Raw genomic sequence first — 23961 nt, 5'->3', positions numbered from 1 at the left:
GCCATTTTGTCAAGTATAATGGTGGGTAGTATTTTAGGCATGTCGTTAACTACATAACATAACAGAAATCGTATTAGATTGTTGATTAACTACTTGATTGGGTCTTGAATCAAATAGTACCACCCACTATTTTTGGCAAACTCCACATCCCTCAATGGAATTTGAGAGTTATATTGAACTCTTAGCGGGGTATGGGAGACTCACCATTACCAAGCCCACCTCACGATGATACGATGTTGGTTAGCAAAAATAATGATGAGAGAATAACGCATTACTCATTTACAACGTTTGTAATTACCCATCTTGTTTGGCCTCTAGAGAATGTTGCCTCACGATGATACGATGTTGGCATTATTGCACTTAGTTAAGTTATTCCCACCATGCTTAGTTCATGTAGGGGTTCAAGAATAACCTCACGATGATACGATGTTGGCTATCCTCGTTGCCTACACTTACCTCATCATATGTTTATGGACTCCTCCTGAGTGTAAGCATGCACTTTGTACTCCCCCATGATAGGGTGAAGCCGGTGTACAAGTCACAAACGATTGGAGCCCACCACGGTGGAAGGCCTACGAAGAAATGTTCAAAACATCTCTCGTTTATCAACTTAATATTCGTTTGAGGGAGTAGTTTTGGGCTACATCAAAACATTTTAATCATATTAAAAGAACATGGCCCTATCATAACTATTGGTCCAAGTTAATATGATTTAGTAGCATATAATACTCCCACTGTTTCGTTGAAACAAGCGAGACTATATGGAACTACTAACGAACGCATTGCATCCTCATATGGACTATATAGTCATATTAGGTTTTAGGATGATTATGAACCGTTTGATTTGATCCAACACGAGCCTTGAGTTGGACCTTGGGTTTAAGGTAGATAGTTGTTGATTTTAGTTACGCGTTTAATCCAATTAAACCGTTATTTCCTATTGGGCGTTGGACCCAACTATTCCAATTTGCATACATATAATCAAAGAGGAATACATGAAATAATAAGAAGGGCTTATGCCCTTTTACAACACAAATAATGGGCTTATGCCCTTTACAACAACTTGAACTAATCAAATTACATTCATATCTACATTACTTAAAACCCAAGCATTCATAATGTAAATCGGCCAATCACATAGCTCAATTATCGAGGCCTTTGGTTCATAATCACCCTTTTCTTAATTAACTAAATTAACTAAGAAAGCAACTTTAAACAATTGGTTTTTGGATCCATAGAATTGATTTAAATGGAACTAAATATAATGAAAATCCAATTCTCATTAAAGAGACAAAACAATTTTTGTTCTCATTCTATTTGGGCCATTTTGCAAAAACACAAACTTTTGGGCCAAAATACAAATACACAAAAGTATCAAAACTTTATTTAATTGCACAAAAGCACCCCACTAGAGGGGTGGCCGGCCATTGATTGATATATTGAGTTTTTGATACAATAAAATTTTGTAAGTGGATTTTGGTGGGTGAGATTAAAGATGGTGGGGATGGTTTGAAAAGAAAATATACCTTTGATATAATTAAAACCATTTAATCATTTCTTACCAACAAACATCATCCATTAACTAATATTCAAAAAATATATATTTGACATAATCATCACCCATCAACTAATATTCAAAACTTTATGTAAAACATAAAACTTTTGAATCAAAACTTCAAAACTTTTTGTTTTTGATAAGAACTTCAAGAAATATGAAGAACATACATGAAAACTCATAATAGCTCCATGGATGTTTTCTTTCATCAAAACTCAAATTTTCACAACTCAAAAGAGGGTTATTATCCTAGGGTACTTAGGGGTTCCAAAAAGCACTTTAAAACCATTTTAACTAGCCTAACATGAACCCAAAAAATCACCCTTTGGATTTGGCCGAAATTCCCAAAACACTTGGCACCAACTTTTAGTTCCATTATTCATGCTTTAATGAAATACATCTACAACATTTGAGATGCTAAATTTTCAAGTAAAATTTATATTCAAAGCAAGAACAAAGCTTGTAACATTTACAACACTTAAATCACAAAATATGAAAAATCACAAAACCCAAAAGGATCCACCATAAACTAGGCCTAGGCTCTGATACCACTTGAAGGAAAAATTTTGTCCTAGCTAAGAACATGTAAGAACATTTGAATACATATGCAAACTAATAACTCTTTAAAGTAGGCATGCATTCAAAAACAATTCATAAAACCCATGACTTTCAAAGCCTAGTATATGGTGAACCATAAGACTCTTTAACAAAATTAAAGAGAATAAGAATTTAGAGATTCTTTACCCTTGAAGCTCATCCTTGATTGCACAAGGGATTCACCCAAGTGGAGGGCCTTCAAGTCACCTCCTTGCTCCTTGAATCTTCCTTGTGATTTCCTCCCTTTTAGTGCTCCTTTTCTTCTTTGAGGATTTGAGGATTTGTTCTCCAAAACACCAAAAGTTTAGTGTCTCTAAGTCTCCACACCAAAGATGTTGTGTGAAGATGAAATGGATGACTTAGGTAAGAAAGATTGCTAGATGTTCCTCACCTAAGGTAATGAGAGAATAGGTTTCACCCAAATTCAATTAGAAACCCCTTAGGGTGAAATGGCTATAAAGATGTCTTTATACCACCTCACAATGGAGTGGCAAACTTGCAATTAAGCCAAGTTCACTACCCTTAAGGTTATGGCCGGCCATTTAATGTATTTGGGCTTAATTGCCCATTTTGTTTTAGTTGTCATACAACTTAAACATAATGGGCCTTGTGGGCCAAAACATTTTTGTGCCCCGAAGCCCAAAACTAACTTAAACGCCCAATACGAACGTTTCGTATAATTAATTAACTATTTAATTAATCTTGACCATTCTTCAATTAAACCATTTAATTGCTTATCCATTTCATATAATTTCTTCACTTATATCTTTACTCGGTGTACGATCCATTAGGTTCCAATTAGCGAGGTAGTGGGCGATGTTACTCTTAACGATCGATTGTGAATTGAAACCACATTTCAATTCTCCCTTAAATTAGTGTTTGCTAATCTTTAGGGCTTCCACAAACCATGGGTGACGCCTAGCAGCATGTCATGGTTACCCAAGCTAAGTAGAAGTGGTTGGAGAACCTATCCAGTTACAACTACAATGCAATACGGTTCTTCTCTAATACAATACTCTTAATCACATTGTTTAAGTGATAGTTTGTTTCATGTCTACTATCCAATGTGATACTTCTTTATATGATTCAATCGAATAAGATTTGGAACATCTTCCTTAGTCATATTCATATGCTTTGGCCAAAGACTCTCGAATCATATCTTAGAGTATTCTCCTTCCATCATGGAAGGTTAGAGATCCCTTGTTGTACATTCATATGCCTACATGACTAGATAGCTTGACCCCAACAATGCCGTGGACACTCCAATGGAATGTCGTTGACATAATCAAAGATCAAGGACCTAACCATTAGACATCAATGATGCCTCAGGTCAAAGGACTACTTTGCATATTGCAACTATTGAGTTCTCACATGACATCTATGTTCGAACTCTTGTTTGATCGTAGTTCAGTGTACTCGATTACTCTTTCGAGCACCTATGTGTTTGCCTTAGTGTCCAACACCAAATGACTTGAGACTAGTTCATACTCACGCTTGAGTCGACATAACACATACTAACCTTAGCGGATTGTCAATGCCCAATTGGCAATCCTATGGCTAGGAACGTTTTAGGAATGAACATAAGAGAAAGGTCTCGTTAATTTAACTAACTTAAATCACTTGTCTCTTAGATCAAATACATTCCTTGGATTCCCTTATTGCTTAAACACAAGATACTATAAATAGTGATTAACAATAAGCTTTGCCCTTCTATTAAACATATAAAAGTTTAACACAATAAGTATTCCAAAAAGCTATTACATCAAATGAGTGGCTTTGTGGGCATACTTCCAACATTACCTACATATAATCCTAACATATCTCTATTAAAAAAATAAAATAAAAAAACTTTCCACTCCCACATTCTCTATCACTTTCTTCCTCTTTCCTTCTATTTCAAAAACAAAAATAAAAAATTTACTCACACACTTTGTGCATGCCCATGTGCTATGCTAATAATAAAAAACTTTCCACTATCACATTCTCTATCACTCTCTTCCTCTTTCCTTCTATTTCAAAAACAAAAATAAACGTCTGATATTGCAATGAATTCAAAAGTAGAGGTATGATATTGCAATGTTTAAAACATAAGGTATGAAATTATGGTTTGATCCATAATTAAGGTAGTTTTGTGTAATTTACCTTAGCCCTTCATGAATCTTTCAAGTGCTGCTTCCTTAAAAGTAAAAATATATTGCGCAAAGACAAGAATAATGTCAAAGAAAACATTTCATTGAAGAAGTACCAAGTCTTAGAAATTAAAATTTAAAAAAAAAATAATTGTTGCAAATAACAATACAAGGTCCAAACCCTAAACCTGTAAACGGGTTGGTTTTATTAGGTTTGCATCGATTTCAGTCCAACTGTTAAATTGACGGATCACTCAAACCCAATTCATTAAGCTAATAGATCATCCAACTCAACTCATTATACTAATGGATCATCCATTTCACCAGTTAACAATTTTTTTAAACAAAAAAAAAAATTGCATTCCAATGTATACCAATTATCCACTAACAAAAAAAAAAATCTACAAATTCCTTAAAATAAAAAGGAAAACTAATGAAAATGGCTTGAAAACTTTGAGTTTTAATGATAAGGACAAAATAAAGGATAAAGTAAATAGTATCTGGATTGACTTTTTAGTGTAAAAATGTGATTTTTCGTTAAAGTGAACAATTTCATTAAAACTCCCAAAATAAAAATAAAAAACGAAAAACTTAGAAGCTAGCTCTTTTCAGTGACGTCATAGCAATGGCAGCACCAAAAGCCTCGAAACCAACACGACAAGGCCCTTACCAGCACACTACTTGTTCCTGACTGTCGGACTCTCCGTTTAAGGACCATTTGACAACAACACGTACTTCAACAGGTTCTCCTATCCTGGCCTACAAACCGATCAGGAACAAACTCATCGGCTATCTCGAAAATCAGGACATCTACACCCCTTCTTTAACCTTAAACGCCCCGTTGTGGTTGTTGATCATAAGATCTGTCTTTGCCTTTCCGTACTGCAACAGCACCGGCAGCTCAATACTGAACGCTTCGTAGACCACATATTTCATCAACGGCCTTTGTTCCGCACCTATCGTTGTTTTTGTTACTGAAATTACATAACCACTCTCGATTGACGGGTTTTGCGGGTAGACCAAAATGACTTGTAAACAGGTGATAAACGGGTCTATTCATTGACGACCCGACCCTTTAAGCATTCACTTAAATGTCAATTTTAACAAGTGAGTTGGATCGGGTTAACGAATTGGGTCTAAAATGCTCGGTGAACCTAACCCGAACCTCAAAGATGTTACAAGTGTGGTGTGAGGCACAATACTGACTGCATCAATTTGGTGGTGAGATAAGCTGATGTGAAGCATTATCAAGTGGGTTAGGTTTGCTTCCCACTCAAAATCACCCTTAGGGCTCACTCTTTTAGTTCTTATACAATCCTCACATTTGATAATTTTTTTTCAGATATCTTGCGAGTCTCTACATACAATCCTCGCATTTGATAATTTCTTTGAGATATCCAAAGAGTCCTTACATATTGGAATAATTTGAGGACCTCTCTTCTGGCCCATAAAAAACTCTTTGTCCCTATATTTAGGGACTATAGGGTTATGAAACCCTATTTAGGGTCCCTATTAGATATGTTCGCTATACAATAATTCCACTAGACAACATGATTAATAAAATGACACCTTTTGAGGCACCACCAAATTTCTTTCCTCAAAACCACAAATTTCAAAAGTGATAATTGAATCACTCAATGGGATGAAGTTAAACCCTTTAAGAGCAAGGCACTCAATTGGTGGGATGTTATGCTAAAAAAGATCAATATTTATTGGACAAGTGCTTAGAGCAGAATCATGCTCTTCATGTCCATCATGGTGCTTGAGTTTGGGGCTACATTTAGCTTTTCTGGTTCATGTAATATTCTAATCTAATCTAAACTATGGAAAGGGATTCTAACTTTGGATGCAACTTCAAGGGGAAACATACTACTATAGCCAACTTGCTATGCCCTGGTATGTTGGGGTGACAAATGGCTTAAGGTAGGGGACATCTATTAGATTGTGAATGAGTCTAACTGTGTCTAGCTGTTTTCCTTACGAAAAGGTGATTCAATGGACACTCAGGAATTGTCTCTGGGCACCCGGGAACGGTTATGAAGAACTAAGAAACTATCTTTATAGTTGGGTGTCCACAGTATCACCCTTGTGCAGAAGCATATATTTAGAGAGTTATATCCAACTTTTGGGGCTCATTGTTGATTGTTAAAGGGCTCTGCTACAATTGGAGCTGCAAGGGAAATCATGGCAGCAAATGGCTTACCTTGGTTTGGGTTTGCACTTGAGCCTGCATGCACACTCGACACACTACAACTGTTTTAAGTTGATGTCCTAGTTGATGTATGGTCCGACGTCAAGATAATTTTACCATATCTCCAACGAAGATACTTCTCAAACAGCTCGTCTTTCTGTAATAAAATTGCTGACATAAATTTCTGTTGATCAAGTCATTACATCTATTCTAAATAATATTACAACGTCCATTGATCCTTTTTGAAGAATCAAGGTGAATAAGCCATTCTAAAGAAAACATTACATCCATTTCAACTGATCAAATTATCAATGAAATCCTTCTTTTTTTTATATATATATATATATAATGGGGTAGAATTAATAACTTCTGCTAGTAATCACATTCTATGAAAATGGTAAGATTACAGAACTGTTTCTTTGCTGCCATTAGCTCGAAATGACTCCTTTGTTATTCCGTAGTAGACTGGTACTTCGCCTACAAAGGTAATGAAATTCCACCTGAAAGCAGACCCACCAATAATATATGTCCCTTGAGTTTGACCATCTTTGCTTGTGCCCAAGTTGAGTTCCTTCAAGTCATCAACAGTTGCCTGCCCTCTGTCCTTGAGTTGTGGCGGAGCTTCTTTGATGTCTTTTTCAAAGACTTCCTCCTCATCAACCTCTACAACTGCAACATGGTATACGCCTTGGACCATGTCTTCTTCGTCATCCCCTTCGGCTCGTTGGTTCGAGGATTGACCAGTGCATATGGTTGTGCATCGGTTCACCTTCAACTAACTGTTCGAACTCACGTCCAATGTGGACTGGCGTTTCATGGGCGAAGGGATTAGACTTCAAATCTCATCATACCTGGCTAGGTCGACATGTCTTTCTTTTTTCTGAAACCGGCTTTCTTTTCCTAAAAGGCTCTATTACCGTTTCGAGTGTGGTGTAGGCCCCATGAATGACGCTGCACCAGTTCATTGGTGAGAAAAGCTGATGTGGAGCATTATCACGTGGGTGAGGTTTGTTTCCCACTCAAAATAACCATTGGGACTCACTCTTTGAGTCCCTCTACGATCCTCAAATTTGAGGATTTTTTTGAGATATTCAGCGAGTCCCTATATATTAGGATAATTTGATGACCTCTGTTTCGGCACATTAAAAGCCCCTTGTCCCTATATTTAGAGACTATATGGCTATGAAACTCCATCTAGGATCCCTACTGGAAAGGCTCACAATACAATAATTCCACTAGACATCATGATTAATAAAATGAGACTTTTTGATGCACTACCAAACTACTTTGTTTTTATTCACTACCGTATTGAAATCCTAGTGTATTGTAATTTTATCAAAACCACAAATTTCAAAAATGTAATTAAGTGAACCACTAAATGGGAGGCACTCAGTGGGATGTTAAGGTCAAAAAGATCGATATTATTGAACAAGTGCTTAAAGCAAAATCGTGCTTTTCATGTCCATTATAGGGCTTGAGTTTGGGGCTATATCTAGCTTTTCTGATTCAAACAATACTCTAATCACTATCATCTAAAGTTGGGATGTGAACTGCTCTACTCATGTTGGGTGTGAAGTAGGGCTTCCATTTTGAGTTATTAACAATATTGTCATGGGCTTTTGGGCCTGTCTTCACACACACACACACACACACAAAAGCCATCTTTGTATGGGCTGCTTTTTGGGATTTAAAATTTTGAAATTTTTTGGTTTAGGATGGAGGATAACGTTATTGTGTTGGCGTCCCGATGGAAAAGCAATTGTTGTGGGGCTTGAAGGCAGAGGGGCCGTTGATGGGGTGCGAAAAGTGCAATCGCACATGGTTTCAAATTTGAAAGGACCCCTAAAATTTTTGTCACCTAATATTTATATGTAATAATATTCTATATTTAAAATTGCTTTTGTTGCGAAAAAATGTTCTATATTCAACAACTGATTTTGTTAGCACGTTAAAATCTCATTTTACACTTCTTATAAGAGTAATTTTTTTTTTCTTTCTAAATACAAAAATTTAGAGTACAATAAGATATTTTGAGTGCCAATAATACACCATAAAAGACGGTATTTTTTCAATATTATTATATAATAATGTTACATATTCAAGTGAAACTTTAAAGTTAGAGTTTTTGAAGTTCGTTTTCTTCTTTGGTTGTTTAAAATTGAACTGCTTTTGATTATTTAGTGAATGTTATGTTTGTAGCTCTTTTTACTTATTATTAATGACATTTTTAAACTTGCAATCAATGAGTGCTAAACTTTGTTTTGATTTAAGTGATTGTTTTCTAGCATCAATACATTTTTCTACATTTTTTAAGACTTATCTTAAGGATGGGCGCTTTTATAAATTTTGCACAGGGCCCCAAAAATCTCAGAGACGGTCCTGCTTGAAGGTGCAACAGTTTCTCTGCATGATGTTGAAGTGAGTAAAGTGTTGATCCACCGACGGGGTTTGAGCCGTCATGTAAGGGCTCAATACATTTTTACTTTTATGGTAAAAGACCACTTGCAGTAAAGTGAGTGTTGATTTTGTGAGTAAAATGTTGATTTTTCAGTTAACACATACGATTGGTACTAATTGGTCAGTAAAGTTCCGAACTTGTCACATTGAATTGCCGACATGCGTAAATTAGCAATATTGGTATGCAAACGATTAGCACGCATACACGGACACAGAGTTAAAGCTTATCATATGAATGTGGACTTATGGTTTTCTACATTTATGCTTTCTAATTTTTTTTTTTTTTAAATTTCTTTGATGCAAAGCAGAATGGAAAGCTATTGAGAAGCTTAAAATTGCATTCCGTGGCTGTTGTTTCACTTAACTAGGAGGAGGATGGACACATGACTAGAGTATGTTGTTGGAGTTTTGAGACCTTTAGTGTCCACATAGGGGAACTCAATGGTCCCAATTGCCCTTATATATCTTTAATCCTTTATATTAATACTTAGGATTTGGACCATTTGGAAATGAATTGAAGGCTTGGGCCTTATGGTTGTGTGGATTAAACTTATATAATATAAAGTTAAATTAATCAGATTCATTAATTTTAATTTCGGATTAAGCTTTTAATTAATTTATTAATTAAAAACATTTTGATTAAGAGATACAGCTCTTAGATAGAGTTGTGTACTTTCAAATACGTTGAACATGTATTTGAAAGGATGTGAAACAACCTATATATTTGCAATCCCAATTTCCAAGAGAGATCATCATTTCTTCATTCTTCTCTTCCGTACAAACTTTCCAAAGAGTAAACACAAAAGCAATTCGCTAGAATTCTATAATCCAGTGCGGGTTGTAGAGTTAGGTAGTTGTATCCTGGTCGAGCAGACGTTGTAGAACCACAAGCACAAGAGTGGTATGAAAATTTTGTTCGAATGACATAGCTTTTGCGCTAGCCTCTACCTTTGATCCATTCAAGTTAGTATTATTTTAGTTTCTGTATTTATTGTGTAATTTCATTTTGTATTGCATGTATTTTTGAATAATAAAGTATAAGTATTCAAGTTATGTATTTCTGTTTCTAAATTGTTCTCCAACATATGTTTCATCCATCTAATTGCCGGCCATGCACCAATTTGAGTTTAATGGACGAAATCAGTTGGTTTTTCTTTACTTGAGCTTTTTTTCGGCACCTTTGCTAGTCTAATCTAAACCATGGAAGATACTTCTCAAACAACCTGTCTAATCTGAACTATGAACCAAATTCAATCAATTATTTTCAGCAATATCAAAATCATATGCACAAAATATGTATACAGTATGTACAAATTCTACCATTTCATGAACGAAACTCAAACATGCCTAACATCTACACATGCAATAAATATGCACAGATTATGCACATAATATGTACCAATTCATGAACCAAATTCAACCAAGTATGTCCAACATCTACACATGCACGGAATATGCACACAATTAAATACTAGTTGTTGAACCTATTTCAATTAATTAATTAATTTCCAGCAACATCAAAAGCACATGCACAAAATATGTACATATTATGCACAAATGAATATCGAACAAACCATGAACAAAATTAACTTCAAAATACATGCATTTACACAACCCAAAACCATAATCCGTTAATTTCCCCCAAATTAACAGTACAAAACACTAAATCACACCCAAAACCCTAAATTCTCAAATTGGGAAAACCTAAGTTCAAATAATGAAATTTCAATTCAAATCGTACCTTTTTTTTTATTTTTTTTATTTTGTCATTGCAATTGTTTGAATCGATAGATAACAAACTCGCCTTGGATGTGAAACTTATAGAAGGGATTGGAAAGTTGGCGCTAGTCGGAAAGTTGTGCTGTTTGGGGGCTGTGATTCTTCAAGTAGGGGGTTAGGCGAGAGAGATTTTCAGAGAAGGTGTAAATGTTGATTGAATTGAAGGAAATAACCCATTTATATGGAAGGGGAATTTGGTATTTTCAAGTTTCAAAAAATCTTATTTCTGTTATATTCTTGTGCATGTCGTGTGCATAACCTATGCATAGTTAAAAAAATCCTATTTTTGATCACAAGATTAAGAAAATAGATCATTTTTGTTAATTTCCCTATATTATATTTTGAAAACTTTTATATTTTCATCTAGTAAATTCTAAAATGAAAAAAAACCTCATTTTGCTTCCAATTTCATCTCGCTTTCTCTAAAGAGTAATGAGAATCTAAATTTGAAGATAAAATTGGTAAACTAAATGATGCGTCATTAATAAAAATTAGTACGTTTACTAAGTAAGAAACCAATAATCAATTTTCATATCTTTTAATTCTAAATTTTGTTTTTAACTCCTAAGTAAGAAACCAATAACCATTTTTCACATTATTGTTAATCCATCTAAGGAAATAAAAAAACCCATTTTCGCTCTAGAGAATCCAAGCGAAAGCAAAAGCATCACGATTAACTCAAAAGCCGAAAGGCTGATGAGGAGGATGACCATGGTGGCCACTGTCACTGCTCCCTATTTCCTCTTGACTGCTGATTACGGCTCCGAGCCCAACGCTCTCGACCCTGTAAGTTCCTTTTTCTTCCCGATCTTCAGAATTCAATTGTTACGAAAAGGGTAGCGAGAAAATGAAAACTTAATCTCTTGTTTCACAGTTTAATTTCTCAGGTCTGCAATTTGAGCTCATAAATTTTGGGGTCTTTCCATTTCGTGTTCGATTTACAATTGTAAGTTGTAGAATGAATGTGGGTTGTGCAACTGGGCTTGTTGGGTATATTTTGTTTTCGCTTTTCGTCGATTTTGTTCACGTCTTTTTAGCAAATTGATAATGTGAGTGAGATTTTGGGTAGTTTTCTCTGCTTGTGTAGTTACCACTCTGTAATTACAAATGTTTTGGTATTTGATTGCTTAAGACACCCAATGCGATCTTTCTATCATTTAGCTATGATTGTTTACGACCACGGCAAAGTTGCGATTGTAAAAAGCTGGAGAAAATGTGATTTAGGAATGCTCTTGGACTGCTATGCTGTGTAGATTATTGAGCACTTCCTTTTTTCTTCCTTGAATGTAGAGCGGAGCATTTTTAATCAGTTAGGAATGATGTGTTTTCCGAAAATTGGTAGTTTAAGGTACCTTTGAGTACCTGAACCTAGTGACTCTAATTGCTTGCATGACCAATAAAAAGAACAAAAGCGAAAAAAAACTTAGTAAATCCTTGATTGCTGTTTTGTCTACATTTGTTATCGTTGCGTATAGTTTTATTTTGCTTGCAGTTCACTGATGTTGAAACGATGGTTTCTCCAACAATTTTTGCCGACCGTAGTTTGTCTTATCTTATGAGTAACAAGCCTCAGGAAGCTCTCAACAATGCAATGCAAGCACAAGTAGTTTCCCAGTCTGGCACTTTGTATCTTATCTTTAGGCTGCTGCCCTTTCGGCCCCTTGGAATGCACAGTGAAGCTCAAGCAGCACTTGTTATGAACTCTGCGTAAGAATGTATTGTTCTTAGGATATGTAAACACAAGTAAATTTATTCATTTGGTGGTTGATCATTATGTGCCAGGCCCTAGACCTGATTCAAGATAGAAATCTTCAGATGCTGACAGATTCTTGCTTGGAAGGACACCTTTCTAGTGATGATGGTACTGAGTTGGCACGCTTGGCTTCACAATGTTTACAATCTGAACCCTGAGAGCAACCAAATCCAAAGTCATTAGTTGCTTCTTTGACTCCTCTTCAGAAAGAAACTGAGGTTAGCTCTCTCTTCTGTTTCTCTAATTAAGCATTATATTCCCAACTATACTCGGGGAGTATAGTTTGACTGTTTCAAATCTTCACACAATTGTTTCTAGATCTATATTTGGGGCAGTCTTGTAAGCAATATATTATACGTTATCTTCTTTTCACTGGAATCAATCTGAGCTATTTGTGTAAGCTCGTATCTAATTATCTGCTGATTCATTCTTGTATTAATACTGAACCTTGTACCAAGCGGAAAAATTTAAAACTTGGGCAAGGGACATGACTCTAATTTGTTATTAGTGAGGACTTGAGAGAGCTACGCTTTTGTTTAGTGCCTTTCATGATGAATGATGTAAACCCTTACGTAAGTTCATATATACTTATTAAATCATATGAAGATCGAACACAACAATGCATATGAACTACGTACTGCAGTAAATGCATGCAGCATTCTTAACCCTAGTTTGAGCATAATGCATTCTGTCGATAGACAATGAATGCATGGAACTTACTCGAGGATGATACCATGAAGATCGAGATGTGATTAAGACCTTCCCTTCTCTTGGTAACGTATTGGATCTCTCTGCTGTCAATAGGACTAGCACTAGCATTAAGAGAACCATGCCACACCCGAGAAAGGGGATCGAAACCCTAGTTATGAGGATGTAACTGCCCCTCCTATCATGGCTGCAGTTACTTTCAGTTTTCCAACTCCTCATAACCGTTCTCTACATCATTTTGTACAAAACTCGTAGTTTTCTCACCTTATATTATACATTGATGGACATGTATAAGTTTCATTACATCATATCTCCTTATAGTAATGTTATTTCATGTCTTTATTAGGTGTTTTGATTCACTTCTGACATATAAGTTCTTACATTCTCCCACATGAGAATGATCAAAACATCTGATGAAATAACTAACAAGTCACCACTGAGATAAAGAGTTGAAATAAATCTTTCAAACATACTCAAAGAAGCATTAGTTGAACTTTAGACAGTATAATACAATTTGTAGCACCATTGGTACTAAAATCACAGACTAATAGCATTCAAATGAGATCATGTGTGAGAATACACTTCTGATTAAGAGAATTCTTCATTACAAGCATTACTCTGACATTGCTTCAAAACATCCTATATATTCTGATTCCATTGTCGAAACAGCCCTTGTGGTTTACATTCTGCTTCTCCATGACACTACACCCCCAGCCATTATAAAAATATATCCACTCGTGGACATTCTATCATCAATGCAGCCTCTCAAATCAGCATCACTATAACAGACAACTTCCAAGTTTTGGACTCGATGGTAACTTAATACATAGTCCTGTGTCTTTTTCAAGTACCTCAGTACCTTTTTGCCTGCATTCCAGTGTGCAATACCAGGATTTGTTTGAAACTTTCCTAGTACACTTAATGCAAAAGCTAAATTAGGTCTGGTGCATACTTGTGCATTCATGACACTGCCAACTAGAGATGCATACGGCTTATCCTTCATAACTCGAATGTCATGTTGAGTTACAGGGCACTGTGAGAGAGAGAACTTATCCCCTTTACCAATGGGGACATCACCCGCACTGCAAGCTTCCATATTGAATCTCTTCAACACTCTCTCAATGTAGTTCTTCTGAGATAGCCCCAAGGTTCCATTCTGCCTATTCTTCACAATCCCAATACCCAAAACATAATGAGCCTCTCCCAAATCTTTCATATCAAAATTGTTACATAGCATTTTCTTGGTTTCAATCATTGACTGCATATGAGAGCTTGCCAATGGTATATCATCCACATATAAAACCATGAAAATGAATTGAGATTTGTGTTGCTTCATGTAGATACAATTATCAATTTTGTTCTCCACAAAACCAAAGGACTGCACAACTTGATCAACACGTTTATACCACTGCCTCGAAGCCTGTTTTAAACCATAAATAGACTTATTTAGCTTGCAAACCAGATGCTCTTTCCCCCCTTCAACAAATCCTAGGGGTTGTACCATATAAATGTCCTCGTCAAGGCTACCATTAAGAAAGGCAATTTTAACATCCATTTGGTGAAGTTCCAAGTCAAAATGAGCTGTGAGTGCCATAATAACCCTAAAAGTCTTTGGTAGAAACTGGAGAAAACGTTTTTGTGTAATCGAAGCCTTCATTTTGTGTAAACCCTTTAGCTACAAGTTGGGCTTTAAGCCTTTCAATCCTGCCATGAGCATCCCTCTTGGTTTTAAATACCCATTTGCACCCTATTGCCTTGGTGTCTGAACCATGAACCAAAGTCCAAACATGATTACTTGCCATGGAAGCAAGTTCTTCTACATTGGAGCTTTCCACAAATCACTCTTAGAACTCTCTATGGCCTGTTTATAAGTCATTGGATCATCTTCATCACCAAGATCATACTCAACTTCTTGTAGATAACACAAATAATCATTTGGTATAGCAGACTTCCTGGTTCTCATCGATTTCCTTAATAAAGGGTTTCCATAGCACTAGCATTAAGAGAACTATGCCACACTCGAGAAAGGGGATCGAAACCCTAGTTATAAGGATGTAACTGCCCCTCCTATCATGGTTGCAGTTACTTTCAGTTTTCCAACTCCTCATAACTGTTCTCTACATCATTTTGTACAAAACTCCTAGTTTTCTCACCTTATAATATACATTGATCAACATGTATAAGTTTCATTACATTATATCTCCTTATGGTAATGTTATTTCATGTCTTTATTAGGTGTTTTGATTCACTTCTCGCATATAAGTTCTAACAAATGATACTCTATGAAATGTCAATCTCTTATGCCCCAAAATTCAGGGTAGTTAACGACAAGGTTTTCAGTGATCGTAGTACTTTAATCATATATAGATGCTTAACATGGTTATCCCACATAGTACCTCCTGGTCTTTTCCTTCACCACTCGGTGAAGCCTGCTCAAGAAGGGATGTGACTGCTATACATGATATACTAGAGAATATCGGCTATAAAGACGATGGAATGACAAATGAGGTCTTATTTTTGTTTAATAAATGGAGAAATATCTAATAAGTTGTGTTGTATATATTTAGCCTTCTCAATAGTTACGCTCCAATGCAACTCTCGTTCCAAATGTGCACTAACCAAATGCTGGAATCATTAGACTCAAAGAAAAGGGGGGATTCTGCTTTTAAGTACAAGGACTTCAAACCACAATTGAGTGTTATTCACAGGTTAGGTTCTTATTATGATACTTGAGGGAAATTCTGAGTAGAGGTTTGATAAGAGTTGCTTTCCTGTTCTACCGATATCCGAATTTGGCCTTCAATAGGATGTTCTTTATCTGACCAGTTAAAATAAATTACTAAACACAGCTTCATACGAAATTTTGTTTGGCGTAAGATTTCTAGTCAGAATACGATCGTTACATTTTATCTTCTAATTCATGATAGGAAGATTTGAAGAAAGGAATTGGTAGTTTAAGGTATCTTAGATTATTTGCATGATCAATAAAAAGAACAAAACTGAAAGAAAAAAAAAATAGTAAATCCCTAATTGCTGCTTTCTCTGCTTTATCGTTGCTGACAGTTCTATTTGACTTGCAGTTCATTGATTTTGGAACAATGGTTTCTCCAACAATTTTTGCCCGGCGTAGTTTGTCTTATCTCATGAGTGACAAGCCTCAGGAAGCTATAAACAATGCAATGCAAGCACAAGTAGTTTCCCCACTGTTTGATATCCTTTCCTATTATATTCTGATTGTATTCATTTATTTTATTTATTACAAATGATGTATTTTGACTCCATCTGTTTGATATCCTTTCCTAGTATATTCTGATTGTATTCGTTTATTTTATTTATTATAAATTTTCAGGATGGCAATCCCAGAATATCCACCTTTGCCCGATGAAAAATAGTAGGGATGGGAAGAGTTATAGTACAAATCTGGCATTTACTCCTCCTGAATATATTAGGACTGGTAGGTAGATTGTGGAAAAAAGCGGCGTTTATTATGATTTACTTGACAAACATCCTTTAAGTATGCAGTTCAGCAATTATTATACACTGCAGATCCCTTGTCTTGCAGGGAGAGTGACACCAGAAAGTGCAATATATAGGTTTGGACTCTATTGATTGATCTTCTCAGCAGAAAGCGTATCCCCTCTAGCCATTTAAGTGATTGTTCCAGTGGTGAACTGAACAAAAATAAAGAAAAAATCATTTGTAGGAAAAGAGAAATTAGGGAAACTCTTGTAAAGATCTAATGTTACTCTTTTGCCTACGATAAAATATAGTTTACTTTCAATTGTTATGAACTTTGCGTGAGGATTTATCCTTCTTAGGATATGTAAACACAAATAAGTAAATTTATTCATCTGGTGGTTGATCATTTTGTACCAGGCCCTATACCTGATTCGAGACAGATATCTTCAGATGCTGACAGATTCTTGCTTGGAAAGACAGCTTTCTAATGATAATGGTACTAAGTTGGCACGCTTGGCTTCACAATGTTTACAATTTGAACCCCGAGAGTGACCAAATCCAAAGTGATTAGTTGCTTCTTTGACTCCTCTTCAGAAAGAAACTGAGGTTAGTTCTTTCTCCTCTGTTTCTCTAATTAAGCATTCTATTCCCAACTTTACCCGGGGAGCATAGTTTGATTGTTTAAAATCTTCACACAATTGTTTCTAGATCTATATTTTGGGGCAGTCTTGTAATCAATATATTCATATGTTATCTTGTTTTCACCAAACTCAATTTGAGCTAATTGTGTAAGCTCGTCGTATGTACCAATTCGTAATTTGTTTGTTAGTTTTTGGTTCGTCAATTTGTGTCCTTTTCTGTTTAGGATTGTTTTAGGGAAAGGGTGCACCAATTCTTCTCCTAAAAGGGCTAGGAAAGAATCTTAGTTTCCTTATTCAATGTAGATTAGAAATCCTAGAAGTCTATTTGGAATTGGAAAGGAAGTCTAAATTCCTATTCCACTTAGAACAGGAATTATAATCTGTAAAGGACATGTAACCCAACCCTATATCTATAAATAGGGTGCAGCAAGGCTGATTTTCAGCAGAGGGAAAACAGCCAAACAGCAGAGAGGTTTGAGATTAGTTCTAGGGTTTGCATAAGTTCTGTAATCTCTATTATTAATCAAAGAAGCGGTGATTTCTCTACCTAGGGAAATCACAACTGGACGTAGGCATAAGTTCTGCCGAACCAGTATAATTCTTGTGTGTTTCTAAGTTTTCTATATTTGCTAGTTTAGTCTATTGCCGTTGGTTACATCAAAGAACAAGGTCCAGTGTGCGGGGTTTTTTTTTTTCAACATTGTTAATACTGAACCTTTGTACCAAGCGGAAATATTTGAAAAATTGGGAAAGGGATATGACTCTCATTTGTTATTAGTGAGGACTTGAGAGAGTTACACTTTTGTTTAGTGCCTTTCATGGTGAATGATACTCTCTTATGGCCCGAAATTGAGGTTGGTTAATTACAAGGGTTTTCAGTGATACCGTACTTGTTGGGTATCCTGAATTGCTGCTTTCTCTGCATTTGTTATCGTTGCCGACAGTGTTATTTTGCTTGCAGTTTATTGATGTTGGAATGATGGTTTCTCCAACCGGGTGTAGTTTGTCTTATCTCATGAGTGACAAGCCTCAGGAAGCTATAAACGATGCAATGCAAGCACAAGTAGTTTCCCCACTTTGGCACATTTCATGTTATCTTCAGGCTGTTGCCCTTTCGGCCCTTGGAATGGACATTGAAGCTCAAGCAGCACTTAAGGAGGGTACTACGCTTGAATCCAAAAGGAGTAAAGCAGTTGGACAAAAGTGAAAATCTAGTCCGGTCGATCGATCATAAGGTTTAAAACCACTGGAGCCAAAGCTTCATCATTTCCATGGTATTAGATTTTGGTCATTTGCCTGCAGTATATATTGTATTTGATTTGATTTCTTGTGTGTCACTTCGCGTATATGAATTCCTTCGACAAAATGGAAAGAAAAAGTAGAAAGTTGTTAAAAACAGTGGTAGGGAGGAAATCGTTCAGAAGCTTTATAATTTGTGTCCAGAAAGCATATAGGATTCCTACTTGGATAAATAAATAAATAATAATAATAATAATAATTAGTTTGTCAAACGTCATTTGATTGTTGTTAGACACAGATATAAATTACTACTTGGATACAAATAAAAAATAAAAAGTTAACCCTTTGAACTAAAATTTACGACGAACAAAATAATCATATGCAGTCCATAATTAACTCACTTTCTTTGGTAAATATCATGATTCTAAACATAATCTGCAGAATGGTCTTGATAAAGTAAACATAAACATAAACATCTTACAAACAACTAACATTAACAAAACATCTGCCAAAGAGATTTAGTAGTAAAGTTCTTTATTGTGACAACTCAATACTTGAAAACTTAAAACAGATAAGGCCCATGAAGCTCTTCTAGTGAAGTGAGCCATTTTGTGCTATCTCAGAAGACGCTGAAAATAAAAATACACAAACGCACGTAATTAAGTTCTGAAGAAGACAGCCAAATCAATAAGAGACAAATAGATGCATGCATATCGCTAATTTAAGAAAGAAAAGTAAAATCACATTTACATACCATTGCTTAATTGAAGTGCCGCTTGATCGAAATCACCCTCAGATAAAGCCAATCATTCAAGACATTCAAGAACCTGATGTACGAGTATCTCCATTGCCTAATGAAAATCAGACTGCCACAAACTCCCCAAAATCCAACAATAAAACCAAGCGCCATGCTGACGTAAAATCCCCATGTTATAAGCTCATCCTTTTCTTCTTCATTGCTTGAGATCATGGTTTCCTGTTGATCATCACACATATTTTGAAGTGGAGGTCCGCACAGTTGAGGATTTCCAGCATAATTAGAGAGATTAAAACTTTGGAGCTGAGTGCCTGTTGGAATTTTGCCAATAAAATTGTTGTATGACAAGTCCAAGACACTAAGACGATCTATCCGAGCAAGGCTTGTTGGAATTCTGCCATCTATCTGGTTTCTTGACAAATCCAGGATCTCCAATGCTTGCAACTTTCCAATCTTTGCAGGTAGCTCACCTGTCAATCCGTTTATCGACAAGTTTAAAGAATTTAACCCAACAAGATATGTGATTTCAATTGGAATCTCCCCCGTTAACCTATTGCTTGAGAAATCAATTCTCTTCACAAGTCCCAAAGTGTTTTTGTACGAGTACACTCTTCCCTTCCATATGAATGTTGCATCATCCTGATAAACAATATAAGCATCATTTGTTGGCAACAAATGTTCAAGGGTCGGAGATGAATTTCCTATCTGTGCCAGAGCAGTCAAATTGCTGAGGCAGTTTGGTATTGCTCCAGAGATGTTGTTCACAGACACATCCAAGTTTTGAATTTTTGTTAGACGGCATAGTTCAGACGGCATGCTTCCGTTGAAGTTATTAGAGGAAAGCATCAAGATAACCAAATTCTGAAGGCTAACCCCTAACCATTTTGGTATGGGTCCTGATAATTGATTGTTTCCAACATCAATAACTTGTAAACTGGTGCAATTCTTGAAGGATGAAGGTAACTCTCCAATAAATCTGTTGCTTCTTAATTTCAATGTTTCCATTTGATATAGTGAGCCTACTGTGGATGGAATTTTCCCCGAAAAAGCATTGTAGCTCAAATCAAGCATGACTAGATGGTCAAAATGTGTCAAGCATTCTGGAAGCTCTCCGGAGAGATTGTTGCTTGAGAGATTAAGAAACATTAAACTCCTGTATGCATCACGAGTCATACCCCAAAACCAGCTTGGAAGGATATCCACAATTCCAGCATCAGAAATATCGAGGTATGAATACTCATTTTGAGTTTGAAGCCATTTTGGAAAATGCGGACCCATTTTGCAAGACCTCAAATATATATACCTCAGTTTAAATGGAGGAACCCAATTAGAACTGAAGTTTAAAACTAGCAAGTTGGAGGACAAATCCAAAGATGTTAATCTAGAGAGATTCGAGAAGTGGCTTTCCGAAACCACACCTTTTAGAGCATTCATACTCAAGTCCATCTTCTCTAGATTAGACAGTTGCCCAATACTTTCAGGTATTGTTCCACTCAATTGATTTGTAGAGAGAATTAATAGTTTCAACGATGAAAAGTTTGTGAGATCAGGAATTGATCCAGAAAGATGATTGTTAGAGAGGTACAGAGTCTCTAATGAGTTTTGAACACACGTAGACAACATTTGAACAAACTTGGAAAACTGTCCACTCAGACCAGTATAGTCTAGGAACAGTGATTGCAAACTGCATAAGCTGGAAAAAGAATGCGGATTCACCGTGTCAAATTTGTTCCAAGAGAGATCTAGAGAGACAAGAGAGGTCAAGTTTTCAACGACACTGGGAATTAAACCAGTTAAACTGCTGCTACTGAGGTCAAGATAGACAAGGCTGGCATTGTAGTTTGACAACCATAAATATATTGAAGGAGAAGTGCATTGGTTGTCAGAGAGGTCAACATGAGCAAGAGATTTTGAAGAATTTATGTTAAAAAGAGTACTGGAATGGATTACAGGAGAAGGAAGACCACACCACTGTAACGTTAAGTTTGTAAGTTTAGGGAGCTTACTAACTGTTTCCAGCCAGTCATGAACATTACTGAGATTGGTGCCACTCAGATCCAAATATGTTAAAGAAGAAAGACGAGGGAGCCACGAATTCAGATTTTCTGCACCGTTAAAGTCATTCCATCGGAGATCAAGATATTGCAAGTGGGTAAGGTTTCCAACTTGACTTGGAAATCGACCACCAAAAGAAGCAAAAGAGAGATCGAGGTGTCTTAAATTGGAAAGAGAACCAATGAAATATGGAAGTCGGGTCCCATTGAAGTTGACTCTATAAAGGTCCAAATATTTCAAATGCTGCAATTCAAGTAGTTTGGGACTCATCATCTTACCTTGCAAAAAATAATCGATGTACTGCCTGTCTGCTTTCTGTTGATGTGAGTAAGATTCATTCAAATAAGACCATCCAAGATGAAGTTGAGTAACATGGTTGGTTCGGTTGCTGCAGTGGACGCCGACCCATTTGCAACAATCCTGCTTGTGTTCTTCTCTTCCCCACGAAGAGAGGAGATGGTAGTGATCCACGAGGCCGTGTTTGAAAGCAAGGAGTGCTTCTCTTTCCCTCTCAAAGCACCTCACCACTCCTTCTGAAGAAATATTTTTGAATCCAAGGGAAAGGGAAGGGTTGACAGCACATTGCAGTAAAGTGAACACCACAATTAAAGCACGAAAGAGTTTGTTCAAGCACCTGATTCTATCACCCTCCATCTTAATTCAACTAAATCAACCAAGAGACAATTGAGGATTTTGATTTAGGAGGAAAAGGAAAGCTGCAAGTGTAGTTGAAATGAATGGTGAGGACTCAAGGGGGTATGAAAAACCCCCGACACTGTATTCGCCTTACCCTTTAGCACATGTGCTGCTTCCTCAATAGTCAAAACTCAAAAGGACAGGCAGGGGTCCAGGGATACAATTACTCAAAATTGCTTTTGTTTGTATTTTTGTTTTTTTTTTAAATTTGTAAAATGTCAGATAAATTTATACCTCTTTCTTATTTGTCATATAAATTAAAATTTTAAGCGATTTGTCGTATCAAGTTTCAAAAAATCATTAATTTGTCACTTCACCAAACTCCGTTAAGTTTTACATACAAAATAAGTCATGTGCAAGTTTTGAACTTTTCAACTCTCCTTTTTTTAATGAACATGATTGACCACGTTGAATTCTCAAAACTTGTAATTAGTTAAACTCCATATTAGTGAGCCTAATGTACCTTTTTAATATTTCACCATAAGTTTACGAAACGAACGAGTGATCTTTTTTGTACCAAAAGATAAAGAACTTGTAAAAAGGAAGTCAAAAGTTGAAAACCAATTATCATCCAACCCTACATATATTTTTGTATAAAAAATAAAAAATAAAAAGTGTTACTACACCCACCCATCAATGCTATCTTATCACCCACTTTATATTCTCACCTACCATAAAACGTTTAAAACACCTAATACTCTCTTGGCACCATCGATTATTCCTAGAACGTCTTTGATACATTCTTTCAACTATTTTCCTACAAAAAACAAAAAAATGAACTTCAAAACCACACCATCCAACCCAATTCAATGGCAACCCCCTTCCCACTGCCAGCCAACTTTTTCTCTTTGGAAATTTGGAGGAAGAGGGGGCCTTGACGTGGCCCATTTCAATGAGAACGAGGAAAATGAGCAACATTCTCGGTCAAATCGATCGTCGTTTCTGGACTGGTAAGGACGATTTGGGTTACGGTTGAGTTTGTTTATTTGTGGGTTCAATTAAGATGGAGAAAAGAAAAAATTAGGTTGGGGATGAGACCTCAAAACGGTGGAAGATGGTCTCCGTCAGATTGGAAGGGGTGGGCGTGGCTCTTCGCTTTCCTTCTAATTTTCAATTTTTGTCTTGTTTTTTCTTCTAATTTTAACAAAGCAGCAACTAGAGCTAGTGTGTTGATTGCATCCGCCATTTTTTTTTCCACAGCTTCTCATATCCTTCTCCTCAAATCTCTCTTTTGCTTTTTGGGACTTATCCTCCATAATAAAGGTGTTAAAAAAATAAAAATTGGAAACAAAATGTTGAATTTATATTATTTTGGCCATAAAAAAAAAAAAAAAAAAGATAATAATGAATTCGGTTAGGGTTTCAAAAGTCATTTTACAAAAGGTTAAATATATCATTAAAATTGAAATTTCGTTGTATTGTGAAGATTACTTGTGGAAATTTGGTACTGGAAGAATCATTGCGTGGGAGTGGGAGTGGGAGTGGGAGTGCATCAGTGTTAATATTATTGCTTTCTTTTCCCCCCAGACAGATATATCTTTTTGACGAGAAATTGTTTTTATGTTTTTTATTTTTTCTACAACGATATATTTTTACAATAAAATTAAATTTGAGCGCTCAAATTTTACATTTAATTACATTGTGGGACTTCAATTTTTAATTAAAAAGCTTCAAATTTTGATTAATGTGCTTCAGCCTTTTTCTATAACATTTCTTAAATTTCCAACTCAACATTTTATATAAAGTTTAAAGAAAATAAGTGTTTTTTATTATTAAAACCGAGGGAGTTCCTAAATTTATGGCAATTGAAATAAATTTGAACCTTCTAACAATAGATGCCACGAAGATTATTTCTTTTTCAAGTAAAGTAATATTTGGGCCACTTACTTTAGTGTAATGGTATTCATTTTCATTTGTAAGTAAGAAATTCTAGGTTAGCTCAAGT

The 23961-nt window shown here is 35.8% G+C and overlaps 4 protein-coding genes across 8 annotated transcripts in view; 3 read left to right on the top strand and 1 right to left on the bottom strand.

Moving 5' to 3' along the window:
• The window catches only part of LOC103932526 (serine/threonine-protein kinase BSK3-like), a 92460-nt gene that overhangs the window by 36538 nt on the left and 31961 nt on the right, over positions 1–23961 (top strand). The gene's annotated exons all lie outside the window — the stretch shown is intronic.
• Positions 11306–12682, top strand: LOC125469112 (serine/threonine-protein kinase BSK7-like). The gene is made up of 3 exons (XM_048566077.1): positions 11306–11494; positions 12201–12311; positions 12491–12682. The coding sequence occupies exons 1-3, from the start codon at positions 11405–11407 to the stop codon at positions 12617–12619; spliced, it is 330 nt and encodes a 109-aa protein (XP_048422034.1). The 5' UTR covers positions 11306–11404; the 3' UTR covers positions 12620–12682.
• Positions 15546–18476, top strand: LOC125469061 (serine/threonine-protein kinase BSK3-like). The gene is made up of 3 exons (XM_048565958.1): positions 15546–15677; positions 16250–16360; positions 18231–18476. The coding sequence occupies exons 1-3, from the start codon at positions 15546–15548 to the stop codon at positions 18474–18476; spliced, it is 489 nt and encodes a 162-aa protein (XP_048421915.1).
• On the bottom strand, positions 18889–21687 carry LOC125469108 (receptor-like protein EIX2). Its single transcript, XM_048566062.1, has 2 exons — positions 19263–21687; positions 18889–19137 (listed from the first exon to the last, which is right to left on the bottom strand). Exon 1 carries the CDS (start codon positions 21591–21593, stop codon positions 19269–19271), a length of 2325 nt encoding a protein of 774 aa, XP_048422019.1. The 5' UTR covers positions 21594–21687; the 3' UTR covers positions 18889–19137; positions 19263–19268.

Source organism: the organism of the source record quoted next, unplaced genomic scaffold (genome assembly GCF_019419815.1).
Source record: "Pyrus x bretschneideri cultivar Hongxiangsu unplaced genomic scaffold, Pyrus_bretschneideri_v1 Contig40, whole genome shotgun sequence".
Taxonomy (NCBI): Eukaryota; Viridiplantae; Streptophyta; class Magnoliopsida; order Rosales; family Rosaceae; genus Pyrus; species Pyrus x bretschneideri.
Note: the sequence above shows the minus strand (reverse complement) of the source record. Positions and strands in the feature narration are given on the sequence as shown.

Coding starts and splice junctions, on each gene's coding strand:
- LOC125469112 (XM_048566077.1), top strand. CDS start 11,405: ATGAGGAGGATGACCATGGTGGCCACTGTCACTGCTCCCTATTTCCTC. Junction 11,495..12,200: donor AGCCCAACGCTCTCGACCCT/GTAAGTTCCTTT, acceptor TTTTGCTTGCAG/TTCACTGATGTTGAAACGAT. Junction 12,312..12,490: donor ACAATGCAATGCAAGCACAA/GTAGTTTCCCAG, acceptor ATTATGTGCCAG/GCCCTAGACCTGATTCAAGA.
- LOC125469061 (XM_048565958.1), top strand. CDS start 15,546: ATGGTTATCCCACATAGTACCTCCTGGTCTTTTCCTTCACCACTCGGT. Junction 15,678..16,249: donor ACGATGGAATGACAAATGAG/GTCTTATTTTTG, acceptor TTTGACTTGCAG/TTCATTGATTTTGGAACAAT. Junction 16,361..18,230: donor ACAATGCAATGCAAGCACAA/GTAGTTTCCCCA, acceptor TTTTGCTTGCAG/TTTATTGATGTTGGAATGAT.
- LOC125469108 (XM_048566062.1), bottom strand. CDS start 21,593: ATGATGAGTCCCAAACTACTTGAATTGCAGCATTTGAAATATTTGGAC.